Source organism: Nansenia antarctica (genome assembly GCF_963989245.1).
Source record: "Nansenia antarctica genome assembly, chromosome: 5".
Lineage (NCBI taxonomy): Eukaryota > Metazoa > Chordata > Actinopteri > Argentiniformes > Microstomatidae > Nansenia > Nansenia antarctica.
The window spans coordinates 50,025,536-50,042,425 of record NC_137690.1 but is presented as its reverse complement, the minus strand read 5'-3'; the positions used below and the strand labels follow the sequence as shown (position 1 = coordinate 50,042,425).

General features: G+C 45.5%; 1 protein-coding gene across 1 annotated transcript; it reads right to left on the bottom strand.

Moving 5' to 3' along the window:
* Positions 1-590: 590 nt before the first annotated feature.
* On the bottom strand, positions 591-1,404 carry LOC308158101 (A-kinase anchor protein 14-like; the record flags this gene model as incomplete). Its single annotated transcript, XM_080531696.1, has 2 exons — positions 591-740; positions 1,039-1,404. The coding sequence occupies 2 exons, from the start codon at positions 1,402-1,404 to the stop codon at positions 591-593; spliced, it is 516 nt and encodes a 171-aa protein (XP_080387822.1).
* Positions 1,405-16,890: the final 15,486 nt, after the last annotated feature.

Sequence of the window (16,890 nt, the reverse complement as noted above, 5' to 3'; positions counted from 1 at the left end):
GAAATGTTCACAGTAGTGTTTCAGTATTGCACTTGATTACAATCTAGTAGCTGCCATCAAATTGTCTAGATTGTCCAGGGCCTAGAACCTAGGTCTTAGCTGTGTTCAGGGCCTGTATGGCCCTAGGGTAGAAGCTGAGCTTCAGTCTATTTGTCCTTGCGGACATGGTCCTGTTTAACAGGTGGTATTGGGCTGTATGCACCCCTATAGCTGTATTAATGACGTTGATGCATACAATCTTAATTTCCAGGACAACAGCGAATTTTTTTCCAGGATATTTTGTCATTTTAGTCAGTTTTCCAGGTTTTCCATGACTGGAAATCTAGTCTCTGAATTTTCAGGTTTTCCAGGACGAGTGGGAGCCCTGTCGCTACCTATCCTAGTAGTAGTAGTAGCACGTTGTGGAAAGTTCCCTGTTATCCGTTCAGTGAATGAACACTAGTGATGTGAAGACAGTGATGTTATTGTCAGGAGGTGTTTTATTGATGTAAACAGCAGCTACACTTGACTCGCCGTTCTTTTGGTTGGTCCATGCGATTGTATAGAAATGTAAAAACGTAAACTTTGGCCAAACATGTTGTTTGCGAGGTTTAAAAGCTGACTGAGTCCTGGAGCAAAGCCTTGCTCTCGATGACATCTTTCAGCCACTTTTCTCTGAACCTCGTCTTCCCCGGGGTGTGTGTCAGCCGGTTGGACTCCACCCAGAACTGCACCTCCACGGGCAACGTCTGGGGTTTGATCTTGGGAGATAAGATACATATAAATAAAACATATTTAAAACTAAAGCTAAAAACCTTCATGTTCTGCAACAGTTCTGATTATACACGAACACTTCTATAATGTTGAGAGAGAGAGAGAGAGAGAGAGAGAGAGAGCGAGAGAGCGAGAGAGAGAGAGAGGGGGGGGGGGGGAGAGGGAGAGAGAGAGAGAGAGAGAGAGAGAGAGAGAGAGAGAGAGAGAGAGAGAGAGAGAGAGAGAGAGAGAGAGAGAGAGAGAGAGAGAGAGAGAGAAAAAAACAAAAAGCCTCTCAGCTCTTGCCTTGGAGATCTGGATGAGGAAGTAGACGCAGGCGGACCTGGGCAGCGGGGTGCGCCGGGTGGGGATGCTCCACCGGGCCCTGTAGCGGTACTGTCTGAGAAACTCCACCTCGTTTTCCTCCAGGAACTCGAGGCTGAACAGCCAGCTGGGGTGCATCTCCCACGTGTGGATGTACTCCTCGATCTGCTGCTTTCCCAGGTCGATGGTGAAGTCTTGGCAGCTGATCCAATCGATGTCTCGTATCTTGTAGTCGGCGAACCGTTGTTCGTCTGAACTCTGCAGGGCTTTGCTGGCGTATTCCAGCGCACTTTTCACGATCTCTGATGCCCTGACGCTTAGGTTTGATGAAGGTCGGTCGTCTTCCATCATCAAATGCCTCGTATTCAAAACTCAAGGAAATACTTTATATTTATAATAGCTTGCCGAGGCGAGCAAAGGTGATTTCCTTGTCGTGAGTTGTTATTGTTTAGAATGGTTGCCATGGCTACCGCGGAGGTAGGCCCGGACATCCTGTTGTAACTTTATAGCTTACATGATTAACTTTATAGGTTACATAATTTATTAATATGTTACATGATTGATTGACACTTAAAAGAGATTGATTCATATGTTACATAATTGATTGACAGTTAAAATAGTTATTATTAAGAGAGTTAAAAAGAAGTACATTTCTGTTGTATTGGCCAAGAATAGGTAGAACTGCAGGTCCCAGAAGGCCTTGCGGCAAGACGTCATAGAAGTTGACAGTTTGTTGTACAGAAATGAAAGGAATATCTAATTGCTCGTTTATTGTTTGAAAGTGATCAAAAGTGTATGCTAGCTGATTTTTTTTTTTTCATACAAAGAACCTTTCGCTTTACAATCCGACGTCCTAGCCGTCATTTTTGAAGGTAGAAATACTAGGCTACACGGACATCCAGGTATTTTAAGGGCCAACCAGAGCCCTCTGTGCAGAGAGGGAGAACCCCATCTCTTAATTTTAGAAAGAAAAAAACAACAACAATACAATCTTGTCTTTGGTTTACAGTATGAAATAATGAAAATGATCTCTGTGTGTGTGTGTGTGCGTGTGTGTGTGTGTGTGTGTGTGTGTGTGTGTGTGTGTGTGTGTGTGTGTGGTGTTTACGTTTTCTGTTCTCTAACATTCTCTATTTTTCTGTTTTTCAGATTTGAGGCTTCGATCTTAACGAGGCGAAATTCCTTTTTATTGTTTTTAATTATTCAACCCAAATAAAAGACCTTGAGAGAGAGAGACGCGAACATATGGCAAACCAGAGTGCCACCCCAAGGCCCAACCACCACACCCCCACAATCTCAGCCTGTCAGGCCCGCCGGACGCGAAATTGCGAAACCTAGGATGGTAGCTACCATGGTAGAAACCTAGGGGAAGGCAGGGCAATACCGCTACCTGATTGGTTGGCGAAGCACTCGTGATGAGCCCCCTCATTGGCTGGCGAGTCTACCATCTAATTAGCCAGATTCCTTGCTATAAGCTAGCAATATTGGGCTAACATAAACGTTCTAATGCTAAGCTAGCAATATTGGGCTAATGTAAACGTTATAATGCTAAGCTAGCAATATTGGGCTAACGTAAACGCTAGCTAGCTGAAATGCGGCGTGTGAACGGGTTGAAATGCGTGTGTCTCACGCCCAGAGAAGTTAGAAGTCATAAGGAAACATGTTTATTGACTGGGCAACACAGTGTAAATACAGTACTAGCCTGACCTTGGTCATGTGAACCAGCTTCATAAAATAAACCAGAAACACTAATTCTGCAGTCTGCACGTTTTATTCTGATATTAACCAGCTTGTTAACATTCAATTTGTCACATTGTATACCCACAAACCATATTACTGCATAAGCAACCACACAGGGGAAATACAGTATCAAAGGAGCAGTAATGTCACAATAGCAAGGAGTCTGGCTAATTAGATGGTAGACTCGCCAGCCAATGAGGGGGCTCATCACGAGTGCTTCGCCAACCAATCAGGTAGCGGTATTGCCCTGCCTTCCCCTACCATCCTAGGTTTCGCAAATTCGCCCACCGGACCCCCACACACCGCTTCGATTAACCCCCCTCGCAAACCTTCCTCTTCCTATTGGGGCTTTTCCACTAGAGGGCTGACCCGGGTCTGGCCTGCTTCTTTGGCGCTTTTCCATTTGTCGGCCTGGATCAGCACGGCACGGTACGGCACGCTTCTTTAGCTACCCTTCGAGGGCAGGAACCTTTTTGAGACCCGGAACCTTTTTGCCAGGCTGCGTGTGACGTGTGACGCTGCACACTGTTGATTGGTCAATGGAAATCGTCATCCCATGTTCAGCGATTTCTTCGCTAACCGCCATCTTTAAATACCACATTCGCTCTTGGAAAATGTCACTACAGTTTCTGTAATAGCTTATTAATAAAGATTAGAAAAATTATGCTGACCATCGTATTATCTTAGTTTAATGTCATTTCAATGCATCATAGAACTTTTATTTACAACAAGCATAACACAAAAATCGCTATTATGCACCGTCTTTGCCCGTGAATAACACCGGCTGTGAAGGTGGTAGAAACACAATACTCCTTTGCTAACTTCACCATCGGTATACGGTCATTTTGAGCCCTTAACCACCGCGCTGACACCCCGAGAAGATATGCTTTTAACCGCAAACTCAATGAACCGGGAGTTCACCCGCTGCTGCTCGCAGCACCGCTTGCTGCTGGTTGAAACTCCCGTTGACAGCGGGGGGAGAGAAAAGTTTTACCAGGGAATTCGCTCCGCGCTGTGTCGACCGTGATAAGAGTGTCGTATCGACACCATTCAAATGGTTTTGGATTCCCTGTCCTCTCCTCTATCCGGACACGTTTGAATTGTTATCCTAACCCACGGTAAATCACAGTTATTAACCCGCAAAGGGTGCCTACGGGCACCGTCTTTGCCCGTTAATAACACTGGCTATGAAGGGGGTAGAAACACAAGACTATGCTGGATAACTCCACCATCGGTATACGGTCATTTTGAGCCCTGAACCACCGTGGTGCCACCCCGAGAAGTGAACCGGGAGTAAACTCAATGAACCAGGAGTTCAACATGCGTCAGGTGCTTATATTCACTACGAGCAGTGTCGACATCGATCAGGCAGTAGCCATCTCATATGCTCATACAGTTCATAAAGCAGACAAGTGAAGGCAGTGGTTTTAAGGGTTCAAAAAACATGACTTTATTATGTGTACATAGCTTCCTCTCTCTCTCCCTCTCTCTCTTTCTCTTTCTCTCCAAAAAACCACGGTTAATAATATACCACATGCCGAGGGAAAGGCATACGATAGCTTCAAGTTCCTCCATGTCGCTATTGTTGTGGCTGTGTTGTGTCTCGTGAAAATATACGTCACCACCATGGCGCGCTTTTATGACGCGTAACTCCGCCTACTATCTCCTACTCCTCTTACTCGATCCTGGTCTGTTGTGTATAGTGGAAAAGCGCCACGGAAGCTGTGGTCGCATGGTCTAATTACAGGGCAATATGCGCGGTGCAAAAATAATCTAAAATCATCACGAACAGAACGGCGGAGGTATGGGAAAACAGGGCTCATGTCGGTGTCATCAAAGGTAAAAGTTGGTTTTCTCTAACTCAGCTGATGCATTACCTTGCTGTTGATTGTTTACCGAATGCTTCATCTGACTGTGACACTGTGATTTTACTTGTGTAAACAGTTAATTAGCCCGTTTTGTGCGTGTACTCTCATGTAGGCCTACTTCATATTGATGAGCTGATAATCTTTCAGTGTGTGTGTGTGTGTGTGTGTTTGTGTGTGTGTGTGTGTGTGTGTGTATGTGTGTATGTATGTGTGTGTGTGTGTGTGTGTGTGTGTGTGTGTGTGTATGTGTGTGTATGTGACTGTCAGTCACAAGTTTATATTCTACGGATGTTGTTCAGTGCTGTATGCGCGTTCCCGGTTCTGTGTGTACTCTTGTGTACTTCATATTCAATGAGCTGATTATCTTTCACTGTGTGTGTGTGTGTGTGTGTGTCTGTCAGTCACATGTATATTATACGGTAACCTATGTTCAGTGCTGTAGTTCCCCATGTTCTGCTGCAGCTGTAGCATCAGGATATGTTGGTATTTGATCACCTTATATAAAACATCGCCGCTCTGCATTAATGGCGTGCACTCGGAAAATCGCGTCAGTGACCAATGATGTGAAAAATCCTGGATTTCTATATAGATTTTTTTTTAATTATTATCAAAAGTACCGATTTAAGTACCGTTTCGGTACCGGTACCGTTTTTAAAGTACCGATTTGGCACCGGTATCGAATAAAACCAAACGGTACCCAACCCTACTAAAGAGTCACCAGAGAATACACACAGGAGAGAAGCCCTATCACTGCTCTAAGTGTGGGCAGAGTTTCAATCACGCAGGAGGCCTAAAGAGTCACCAGAGAATACACACAGGAGAGAGGCCATATCACTGCTCTCAGTGTGGGCAGAGTTTCAGTCAATTAGCACACCTAAAGAGTCAGCAGAGGATACACACAGGAGAGAGGCCATAATATCACTGCTCCCAGTGTGAGAAGAGTTTCAACAATAAAGGAGACTAAGCCTTCTCCTATTTTGTTTTGTCGTTTATTGTGCGGTTGAGTTATATTCGCTTACTCAAATAAAGAGCACCTTTTATTTAGAATTCTACACCTGCATCCCGACTCCTATGTTCTGCACTGCACCAGGGTCCAACCACTTTAGCTACTCATAACAGTCCTACATTCATGGCTTATGCAGTATGCACTATTTGCATCTGGTTAGATGCTGAACTGCGTAACCCTGTGTCTAATAAAGTTGAATCTAATCTAATCTAATCTCATCTAATGAAGAGTTCCCTGCAGTGCACACAAAACATGATATAGGATAATAAATACAAACGGAGATATCTGCTTTTTCAAAACAACCCCTCAAATACAGTTTAATCGGCAATCATATTTGATTGGATCTGTAATTCGTAAACAATACTTGTATGTTATTAAATGTATTCTCATCAATAATAACAACAGAAGGGGAAAAAAAACATGTTTAAACTGATGTTTTCGAGATATGAGTGCAGTTCTATATGTTTTTATCACATGCTCATTGCACAGAACTGTTGCGCAGAATTTCACTGGGTGAAACTTCCCTTTTCTGTCGTCATGCAATCAATATAGATTAATATTAATTTGGGGCGTTTCACTGAACATTTATAGGCAACTATGGGCGTTAAAAGGGTGGGACAGTGCTCCAGATTACACGCATTCAAGCATCTATATAGAAACGTTTTGCATTAATAAAAAAAAAACTCTTAATAGCACTTTCTGCTTTAAGTAGCTAATTACTACAATATTGAAGTTACCATTTATTGTTCTTTGTCAGGTACGTATCTTCTCACATTTGTAGATGTTTTCCCCAGTCTGATAGGGCCAAGATGGAGGCCAGAAAGCGTGCTGCTGTCCAGGAGATCTCTGGGCTGGTAACCCGTACCACAGCGAAGTACATGCAGCAATGTGGCAACGTCCCGATGGCGCGTCTCATCGCCCTAAGCAAGGACGTGTCACGCATCAAAGACCTTCTGCCTCCTGAGCTTTGATGGTGCCCTCTTCGACGCCAGGGCTGTTGTCAAGGACGTAGTGAGTGAAATTGTGTATAAGGAAGAGAGGGCCTCCTCTCACCCTGTGAAGGTACCTGATTACCTTGAGGGTCTGAACTGGGGGGTCAATCAGATCCTCCAGCAGACCATCATTCGCCTGGGCCCAGGGCTCAAACTCAACTCCTCAAACTCCTCTGCTCTTTGAATGAATGGACTTTATTGTCATTGCTACAGTACAGGTACCAAACAACGAAATTTAGGAGGGGTGGCTCCCCTGGTGTTAGGAAAGAAAAGAAAAAAAAAACTTTTAAAAAACAATCACAAGAAGGGAAGGAGCTGGTTTACATAAATAAAGGCTATGTACACAATCCACTGTACTATACTGTACAGATAGACGACTAGGGTTGTCATATTGCACAATAGTATTGTTTCACGTTATTTAAAGTGTCACAGTTTGCAGGCTTGAAATGTACATGTTTGTGCCTCAGCACTACACCTGATTTTTTCAGTCCAGCAGCTGCCATACAATCCGTCCAGACTGTCCAGGGCCCAGAACTTAGGTCTTTGCTGTGTTCAGGGCCTGGACGGCCCTGTGGTAGAAGCTGTTCTTCAGTCTGTTTGTCTTAGCGGCCAGGGTCCTGAACCGCCTTTTCGAGGGCAGCCTGGTAAAGTGTACGTACCCAGGGTGGGTCGGGTCCCTGGAGATCTTGGAGGCCTTCCTGAGACAGCGTGTGTTGTACAGCTCTTCCAGAGAGGGGAGGGGGGCGCCGGTGATCTTCTGTGCTGTTCTCACGACTCTCTGTAGCGCATTTCTCTCCGCTGTTGTGCAGCTGGAGAACCAGTTGCAGATGCCGTAGGTGAGGATGCTCTCCACTGCGCCGCGGTAAAAGGTCACCAGTATCTCCTGCTTGCTGTGTTCCTTCCTGAGGACTCTCAGGGTGTATAGCCGCTGTTGTGCCCTCTTGATGGTGCCTTTTGTGTTGTCCTTCCAGGTCAGGTCATCCCGCATGTGCATCCCCAGGAATCGGAGGGTTGAGACTCTCTTCACGCTCTCTCCGTCGATGAGCAGGGGCTGGATCTCGGACTTTTTCCTCCTGAAGTCTACGATGATTTCCTGGGTCTTTGACTTGTTCAGCAGCAGGTTGTTAACCTTGCACAGCTTGCTCAGTTGCTCTACCTCATCCCTGTACGCCGCCTCGTCCCCCCCCGAGATACATCCCACCACGGTGGTGTCGTCTGCAAACTTTACGATGGAGTTGCTGGGGTGGACGGGGGTGAAGTCGTAGGTGTAGAGGTTGTAGAGGATGGGGCTTAGCACGCAGCCCTGGGGGGACCCAGTGCTGAGTCTGAGGGCTGTGGAGGTGTGGGGGCCCACCCGCACCCTCTGGGGGCGGTCGGTCAGGAAGTCCTTGATCCACGCACATATAGAGTGTGATAGACCCAGGTCTAGTAGTTTGGTCACTAGCCTGTCTGGAAGGATGGTGTTGAAGGCGGAGCTGAAGTCCACGAAGAGCAGTCTCGCGTAGCTGTTTCCCCTCTCCAGGTGGGATAGAGTGGCGTGGAGAGTCGTCGCGATGGCGTCCTCTGTGGACCTGTGGGCTCTGTAGGCGAACTGGTATGGATCCAGGTTGGGCGGGAGGCGTGTGAATATGTGGGCCCGGACTAGTTTCTCGAAGCACTTCATGATGATTGGTGTGAGTGCCACCGGGCGGTAGTCGTTTAGGCAGCTCACCGTGCTTTTCTTCGGGACTGGGATGATAGTTGAGGTTTTCAGGCAGGGTGGGACGGTGGCCTGGGACAGGGACTGGTTAAAGATGTTGGTGAAAACCCCGGCCAGCTGGTCGGCGCAGTCTCTCAGCACCCGTCCCAGGACGCCATCCGGCCCCGAGGCTTTCCTGGGGTCCACCGCCTTCAGTACGCGTCTCACTTCATGCTCTGTGAGGGTGAGGCTGCTGAGAGCTGGAGAGAGTGGTGTTTGTGTTGCGGTTACCTCCGTTCGCCCCTCGTCGAACCGGGCGTAGAAGGTGTTCAGCTTTCCCGCCAGCAGGGGGTCGTCCTCTGCGGCTGTGAGCCTGTTGGCTCTGAAGTTTGTCATCTGCTGAACCCCCTGCCACATCCGCCTGGAGTCGTTGCTCAGGAGGCATTCCTTCTCTCTGTGGTCTGCCTTGGCCGCTTTGATTCCGCGCTTTAGGTTGGCCCTGGTGGAGCTGTACAGCGGTGTGCTCTTCCCTGCGAAGAAGGCGTTGTCCCTCTCGTTGATCAGTTTTTGGACCTTCCCAGTCATCCATGGCTTCGTGTTGGGGTAGACCCGGACCCGTTTGTCCACGGTGACTGAGTTGGTGCAGTTCACTATGTGGTTCAGAACCGACGACGTGTACTGTTCCAGGTCCTCATGCTCATATTCCTGCCATAGGGTGTCATTTAGGCAGATCTGCAGTGGAGCGGACCCTTCTGGCCAGGTTCTGACAGTCTTAGTGGTGATGGGAGCACTTTTCCCCATGGTAGTGTATGCAGGGATCAGGAGGATTGACACATGGTCAGACATGCCTAGATGAGCTAGCGGACTAGCCTTGTAAGCACGTTTGATGTTGGTGTATACCTTGTCCAGTGTTTTTTCTCCTCTTGTTGCACATTTCACATGCTGATAGAACTTGGGTAGTACTGCCTTCAGGTCGACATGATTGAAATCTCCTGCTATGATGTGAATAGCCTGTGGATCAGTGCTTTGTTGGCCACTGATGACGTCATATAGCCGCGCCAATGCTAGGCTACCGTCCGCGCTAGGCGCTATGTACACACATGTTATGAACACCGCGTTAAACTCCCTCGGGAGGTATGTGGGTCGGCATTTAACAGTCAAGTATTCCAGGTCTGGGGAGAAGTGGCTACTTACAGTTTTCGTGTTTAAGCACCAGCTATCCTTCATCGATATTATGATCCCACCCCCTCTTGACTTGCCTCTTTCCCCTGGATTGAGGCAGTAGAGGTGATTGGCCAAGGCCTTCTCCATCACTCCCAAGGCTCCGGTCTTGTCCAGAGTATCTTGTCGGAGCTGTACCATATCACAGGCTCTAGTGACAGCCTCCAGACAGTTATTATGCACGGAGGCTTGGAGAGGCACCTCAAGTGTCTGGTGATGCTTCAGCTCAGACAAGCATGTGTGGGCTTTACCAGTAGCCCTGGACCAAGCCTGGCCACTGTGGTAAGAAATAAGAGCTGAAATAGTCTGTTTGAATTAGTTGAATGCTGATCCATTATCTTTTTTTCAACTTGTCAGTCAATTGTTGGAATTTGGTATTTTATGCTCTAGGGCAAGGCGTCCGCCATAGAAAGCGACCCTATCTGTGATTATATGTATTTCATCAATTGCAAATACAGCACATGATAATCATAATTTATGTTGTATAGGTTTAGTATGCTCTATGAGATAGCTACGGGGGGTGTTTTTAAGTATGCTTAGATCTAATCACTCTGTCTGTTTACAGTCCGTAGAGGAGACCAGTGTCAATTCCACATCAGTGGATGCTGTTGGTGAAGCCTCCACCACCATCAGAGAGATGGAGGCAGAGATGGCGCTCCTTAATGACCAGATCTCTATAGACACCAAGATGGAGGTTTCCACCACCAAGATGTACAAACAAGAGCTTCTGCTGACTGCTCAGGCCCATACTGAAAAGGTTCTACGGCTGTCGATCCACCTGATCGTCCAGAAGGACAGGATGGCTGTTCAGCAGAATGCTTTGGAGGAGCTGGCCCAGGTCAGTCTAGAGACCCAGGCTGACCTCAACACCATGGACCTGCCCGAAGAGGAGCTAGAACCATGCCTGGCCAAAGTAGTAAGAAATAAGAAATGCTCTATTTGATTTCTTGTTTTCTTTTGTAGTTGTATTAGATGTATTACGATACAGGATGTATAGTTATACTGTATCATTGTGACAGAGCAGCATATACCTTATAATGATTATTCATGTTGTATGTTTGGTGTGCTCCATGAACCAGCTACAGAATGAGTTTTAAAATGTTGCTTTACTCTGTCTGTACTCTGTTAATAGTCCATTGAGGAGAGCAAGGACAATGCCATGTCAGTGGAAACGGCTGCTGAGGCCTCCTCTGTCACATATGGCTTGCCTGGATGACCAGGCATCTGACAACACCAAGGTGGTGCTGGAACAGCTCCTTCAGAAGACTGCCCTGGTGGAGGTCAGCAGGTCTATCAAGCTGGCTACAGACCAGCTCTACAGGGAAACTGCCCTGGTAGAGGTGAGTAGGTCTATCCAGCTCGCCATAGACCAGCTCAAGAGGGAAAGTCAGCAGACCTAAAGATAGAGATTCAACTAACAGAGGAGGAACCAGACATTACCCTGGAATGTGTCCTCCCAGATATGGTTCTACAGCTCCCTAAGGTAATGAATTAATTAATTAATTAATTCATTCATTCATTCATTCATTCATTAATAGATGGAGTTTTTCCTACTCTTAAGGCCAATGCACGAACATTCGATTCTCAATTCTTTGAATTCTTTCAATTGGTGTTGCCGTGCGACAATATCGCATCGCACGCTGTGTGCATTGTCTCATTCAAAACAATGGAATCGAATTCGGCGGTGCGACAAAATCGCACGCTGTGTGCATTGGCCTTTATACTGTTCTATTGTCTTTGTTTACAGCCTGCTTGGTTAATGACGACGGTGGGCAGCATTGGAGAGGAAGCTGAATGCTGCAGAGAGGTGGTTGAATGCTACAGAGAGGTGGTTAAATGAATGAATGAATGAATTAATTAATTAATTAATGGTCTTTATTGTCATTGCTATAGTACAGTTACCAAACAACGAAATTTAGGAGGGGTGGCTCCCCTGGTGCTAGGAAAGAAAAAAAAAAGAAAAAAAGACAAGAAGGGAAGGAGCTGGTTTACATAAATAAAGGCTATGTACACTATCCACTATACTATACTGTACAGATAGACGACTAGGGTTGTCATATTGCACATATTGCTGCAGAGAGGTGGTTGAATGCTACAGAGAGGTGGTTAAATGCTGCAGAGAGGTGGTTGGATGCTGCAGAGAGGTGGTTGAATGCTGCAGAGAGGTGGTTGAAGGCTGCAGAGAGGTGGTTGAATGCTGCAGAGAGGTGGTTGAATGCAGTGGAGTGGAGCTGAATGTAGCGGATTGGTTCTGGTAAGCAATAAATATCACATTGAATTATATTGTGAACAGGAAATACAATACAGATTTGTCCTACTGACGCGTTTTCGGTTCCCCAGCTCTTTTCCTCCGCTCTCTCTCTCTCTCTCTCTCTGTCTCTCTCTCTCTCTGTCTCTCTCTCTCTCTCTCTTTCTCTCTCTCTCTCTTTCTCTCTCTGTCTCTGTCTCTCTTTCTCTCCCCCCCCCTCTCTCTCTCTGTCTCTCTTTCTCCCCCCCCCCTCTCTCTCTCTCTCTCTCCCTCTCGCTTCCTTTTTCCCCAGTCACGTGTTCTGTCTGACAACAGAGGCTGAGTTCCAAACCAGCCCCTAGGCACTAGCTTGTGTTTCCTAGCCACTCCTGGCGATCTGAAAGAACCTGATAAGCCTAATCAATGTGGTGACATTAGCCATGGCAGAGCTACCAACCATAGCGCCATCCAACCGTGCCTGCAGCCATCCGACTCTAATCAAGGAGTTAAGAGTAGGAGCTAGGGGCCAGGGGCTGGTTTGGAACCGAGCCGAAGTGGTAATGAGGCCTGCAGCAGTACGTGGTAGTATTCCACATTCACAATCTGATCTGTTCATTAGTCCTCTGGTCTTCAAAGAAGAAGAAGGTTCGTTTATGAATAGAAAATTGTGCAGAATTGTGTGTTTATTATTAAATACTACCAGGGTTGTGCTCCACATTACTTCGATAACAACAAAGATATGAACCAGAAATGTATTTTGATGCCACATACTAATGGTGCTTTTCCACTACAGGGCCAGCCCGGGTCGATCCGGGTCAGCCCGGTTTATTATCCTTTTTCCACCGCCAAAAGTACCCGTGCCATTTCTGGTACCCGTGCCGAACAAGAACTAAGAGTATTATATGATAATCACCTTTTATTTGTAGAGCACTTTTCTCTCATTTAGTCATGATGCGACGAAGCAGCTGAATTCTGCAGCAAAAAGGCTGCTGGTGAGTTATTTAGTAGTATTCTATTTTTTAGATCACAGCGATACAATTAAAATGAAGAAGAAGAAGAAGAAGAAGGGGGAGTTCGAGGGTTCTTTCCGACACCTAGGGAGGATCCTGACCTGCTCCACTGGCCTCCCTGGAGTGAGACTAGCCCCCAACCGAGGGCAGTAATATATATATATATATATATATATATATAAAATAAAAATAAAAAAGATTACAGTAGGTGTGTATTTTTGACCTTTTTGCCAACATCCTCATTGCATCTCACCAGCAGGAAAATACAGTGCCCTGCGTAAACGTTGGGACAGTGAAGTATTTCTTCTCCTTTTGGCTCTACACTCCAAAAGTCTCATTTCTGAATGGTGAAACCAATATGTACACAATCAGCCATCAAATAAAAGCTGAGAGTCTCGACTTTAACCTCACAGTAATTGTTTGATTGAAGAGTGTAGAGCCAAAAGAAAAAGATTAACTGTGCCACTGTCTCTGTACTTACACAGGGCACAGCATGTGTATAGATCAGTGACAGTAACATACAATACTGTATGTGCATTCTAACAATGTCAGTATGTCCACAGACAGAATAATAATAATACATGGCAGCACACTGGTTGGATTTTGCATCCATTTCTTATTGTTTGTACGTTTAAGCTGTACCCTCATTGCACATATTCAAAAACAAAGGACACATCAAGATTTCAAATTCAGGATTGTAACAGCAGCCAGGAATCTGGGACTTCATCATATTCCATATTACATGTGTGTCTTACATGTTGACACAAATCAGCATGATGCTGATATCACACTCTCTACTGTACAGTGTGTCCAGAACAACAAAACACTAATATATACACTAATATATACAGTATACATATATATATATATATATATATATATATATATATATATATATATCGATATTCACACACACTTTTTCTGACAACATTGGGGAAAAAACGCTTTAGCTACAACCTCTGTGTGTATCAAAACAGATTAAAGAATCATCTTAATCTTTTGACACAATTTAGTCTCTTTTTCTTTTGTCTTTGAAACACTCAGTCAAGACATGAGATGTGGAAAAGAAACAATATAGGAGGAAGGCGGGGGAAAACTCTCCCTCTGACTTTCCTCTGCTACACTCTTGAAAGAAGAAGAAACAAAAAAGGTTATTACGTTAACTACAACCAAAAAGGGTTCTTCGGCTTGACCCTGTGGGAAAACTCTTTGAAGAGTTTGCGGAAGTGGTTTCCATGTAGAACCCTTTGTGGAAAAGGGTTTTCCCACAGGAACAGCTGAAGCATCCTTTGGAGAACCTTTCTTTGAGTGTATGTTTAGGAGTTACAGAGTGCCAGAGGATATCCCAGGGTGCTTTGGGGGGATTGCACAGCATATTAGCCTTTGAAAAGTCATAGACAGTAAACATGAACGAGAAAGACCACAACAACACCCCATGAACAATCTTAACAAGAGCACATAGTCAAGGCAAAGCTCGTTAGGAGAAGATTCATACATAATGTCAAGGCAATCCGACCGACCCAAACCCTGCCCGGTTAAACAACATACTAATCTCTATCCTCAACATGAAGGTATGAGGCGAGTATCACAAGGTGGCGCTGTTCACCAGTTTCATCCTTTTGCCCACTTTCCCAGACGCTGATCTGAAGTGTAGTGTTAGGGTCTATTCAGGTGTTGAATTCTGTCTCCCTTCTCGTCTCAGTTATACCATCACAACTGATGTTATCAGAATGGTGAGAGAAATGGAATGTCAATTGTCCTTTCACTCACCCAATCTGTCAAATAATTGAAACTGCCAAGGAAAGAAAGCGGAGGGATGATTTGGAAAGTATTTAAACAGAGCCGTAGGACCAGGATCATACACCCAGAGAAAGCCTATGTCTGACATCAAACCCACTGTCTCACAGTCATACACAAATCCTTCCATGGCAAGACCCCCCTTTATCTCAGCTCAATATTAAGATTCATCACCAACCTGAGAACCAACAATTACGTAAGCCTGGTAACACACATTGTCTTTGGACAAAATGCTTTTCAGTTCTCCGCTGCTAGAGACTGCAGGGCCGTCCTCCCCCCAAAAATCTATCCGAATCCAATCAAACTAGGCCCTTTTGTATCTATTGGTACTTTTAAAAACAAACAGTCAAGAGTTCCTATCTGATAACTGTGTTTTATGTGTGTATGTGGTCAGGGGCGCCGCTAGAGATTCTGGGCCCCATGACAGAATATCATTTTGGGCCCCCCCACCTAAACCACCCATCAACCTAAACCCAGTTGAAGTTGATGAACTATTGATGCACTGCAAGAAATCCAATGATGGACATCTTTTGTAAATGTAATTTAAAATTACAGTTAATACAGGAATCAACAATTCAGCAAAGAAATCTCAACATTATTTAACTTATTAAATTAAGACTTGAACAACACAAGGACAAAAGTATAATTAAATGAAGATTGGAACCCAATTATAAAAAATATAATTTTAATGGGGTGGTATTGTGTCTAAATAAATGTAGATATTGTAAAGATCAGTTGGCCATAATACTGTCAGGATTAGATCAATGAAGAATTACAGCAGAGATATTTACTGACTCAGCATTGCTTGTTTCACACAAAGACAAACGTGTCTTATACAAGAGGGAGCAACACAGACATGGTGCCAGCGAAATTGAATGTGAAATGGGAAGATTTTTATTTTTACACTGCGGCAGTACTGTCCGGAAAGTTCAGCAGACCAGAACGACCAATCAAAAACAAGGAAGGAAAGACCATCACAAGACTGGACCAACAGCAAGAGGGATGGGCAGAGTATTTTGAAGAACTCCTGAATAGACCGACACCACATAACCCCCCGGACATTCAACCTGCGGAGACTGACTTAGTCATCAACTGTGGAAAGCCCAGCAAGCAGGAAATCCAACAGGCCATTGCACAACTAAAGAATAGTAAGGCAGCAGGACCAGACAACATCCCTGCCGAGGCACTGAAGGCAGACATAGACACCTCGGTAGAGATGCTACACCCCCTGTTCGAGAAGATATGGGAGGAAGAGGAAGGGCCAACAGACTGGAAAGAAGGCTACTTGGTCAAAATACCTAAGAAAGGAGACCTCAGCCAATGCCACAACTACAGAGGAATCATGCTTTTATCAGTGCCAGGAAAAATCTTCAACAGAATCCTCCTCGAGCGAATAAAGAAAGTGGTGGATCCGCAGCTAAGAGACCAGCAGGCAGGCTTCCGACCCAATAGATCATGTGTAGACCAGATTGCAACCCTCCGAATCATAGTTGAGCAATCATTGGAATGGAACTCTCCATTATACATCAACTTTGTAGACTACGAGAAGGCATTTGACAGTCTCCACAGAAACACCCTCTGGAAATTGCTTCGACACTACGGCATACCAGAAAAGCTTGTCAACATCATGAGGAACTCCTATGAAGGAATGACCTGCAGAGTCATACACAGCGGGCAGCTCACACGAAGCTTCCAAGTGAAGACCGGAGTAAGGCAAGGCGGTATACTGTCCCCCTTCCTCTTCCTCCTGGCCATTGACTGGATATTGAAGACCACAACGGCACAGAGGAGAAACGGGATCCAGTGGACACTCACAACACAACTGGACGACCTAGACTTCGCAGACGACCTTGCCCTACTATCCCACAGTCGACAACAGATGCAGGAGAAGACAAACATACTGGCAGACACCTCAACACAACTAGGCCTCAACATCCACCAAGCAAAGACCAAAATCCTAAAGATCAACACAAACAACGAAGACCCAGTAAACCTGGAGGGAACAGCACTCGAGGAAGTAGAATCCTTCACCTACCTAGGTAGCATCATAGACAAGAAGGGTGGCACGGAGGCAGATGTCAGAGCAAGAATCAGCAAGGCAAGGGCCTCATACATCCAACTAAAGAACATCTGGAGCTCCAAGGTAATCAGTCAGCGGACAAAGATCAGACTCTTCAAATCCAACATCAAGCCAGTACTCCTATACGGATCAGAGACGTGGAGGACAACCAAGATCACAATGACTAGAGTGCAGTCATTCATCAACAGATGCCTGAGGCGGATCCTGAACATCCA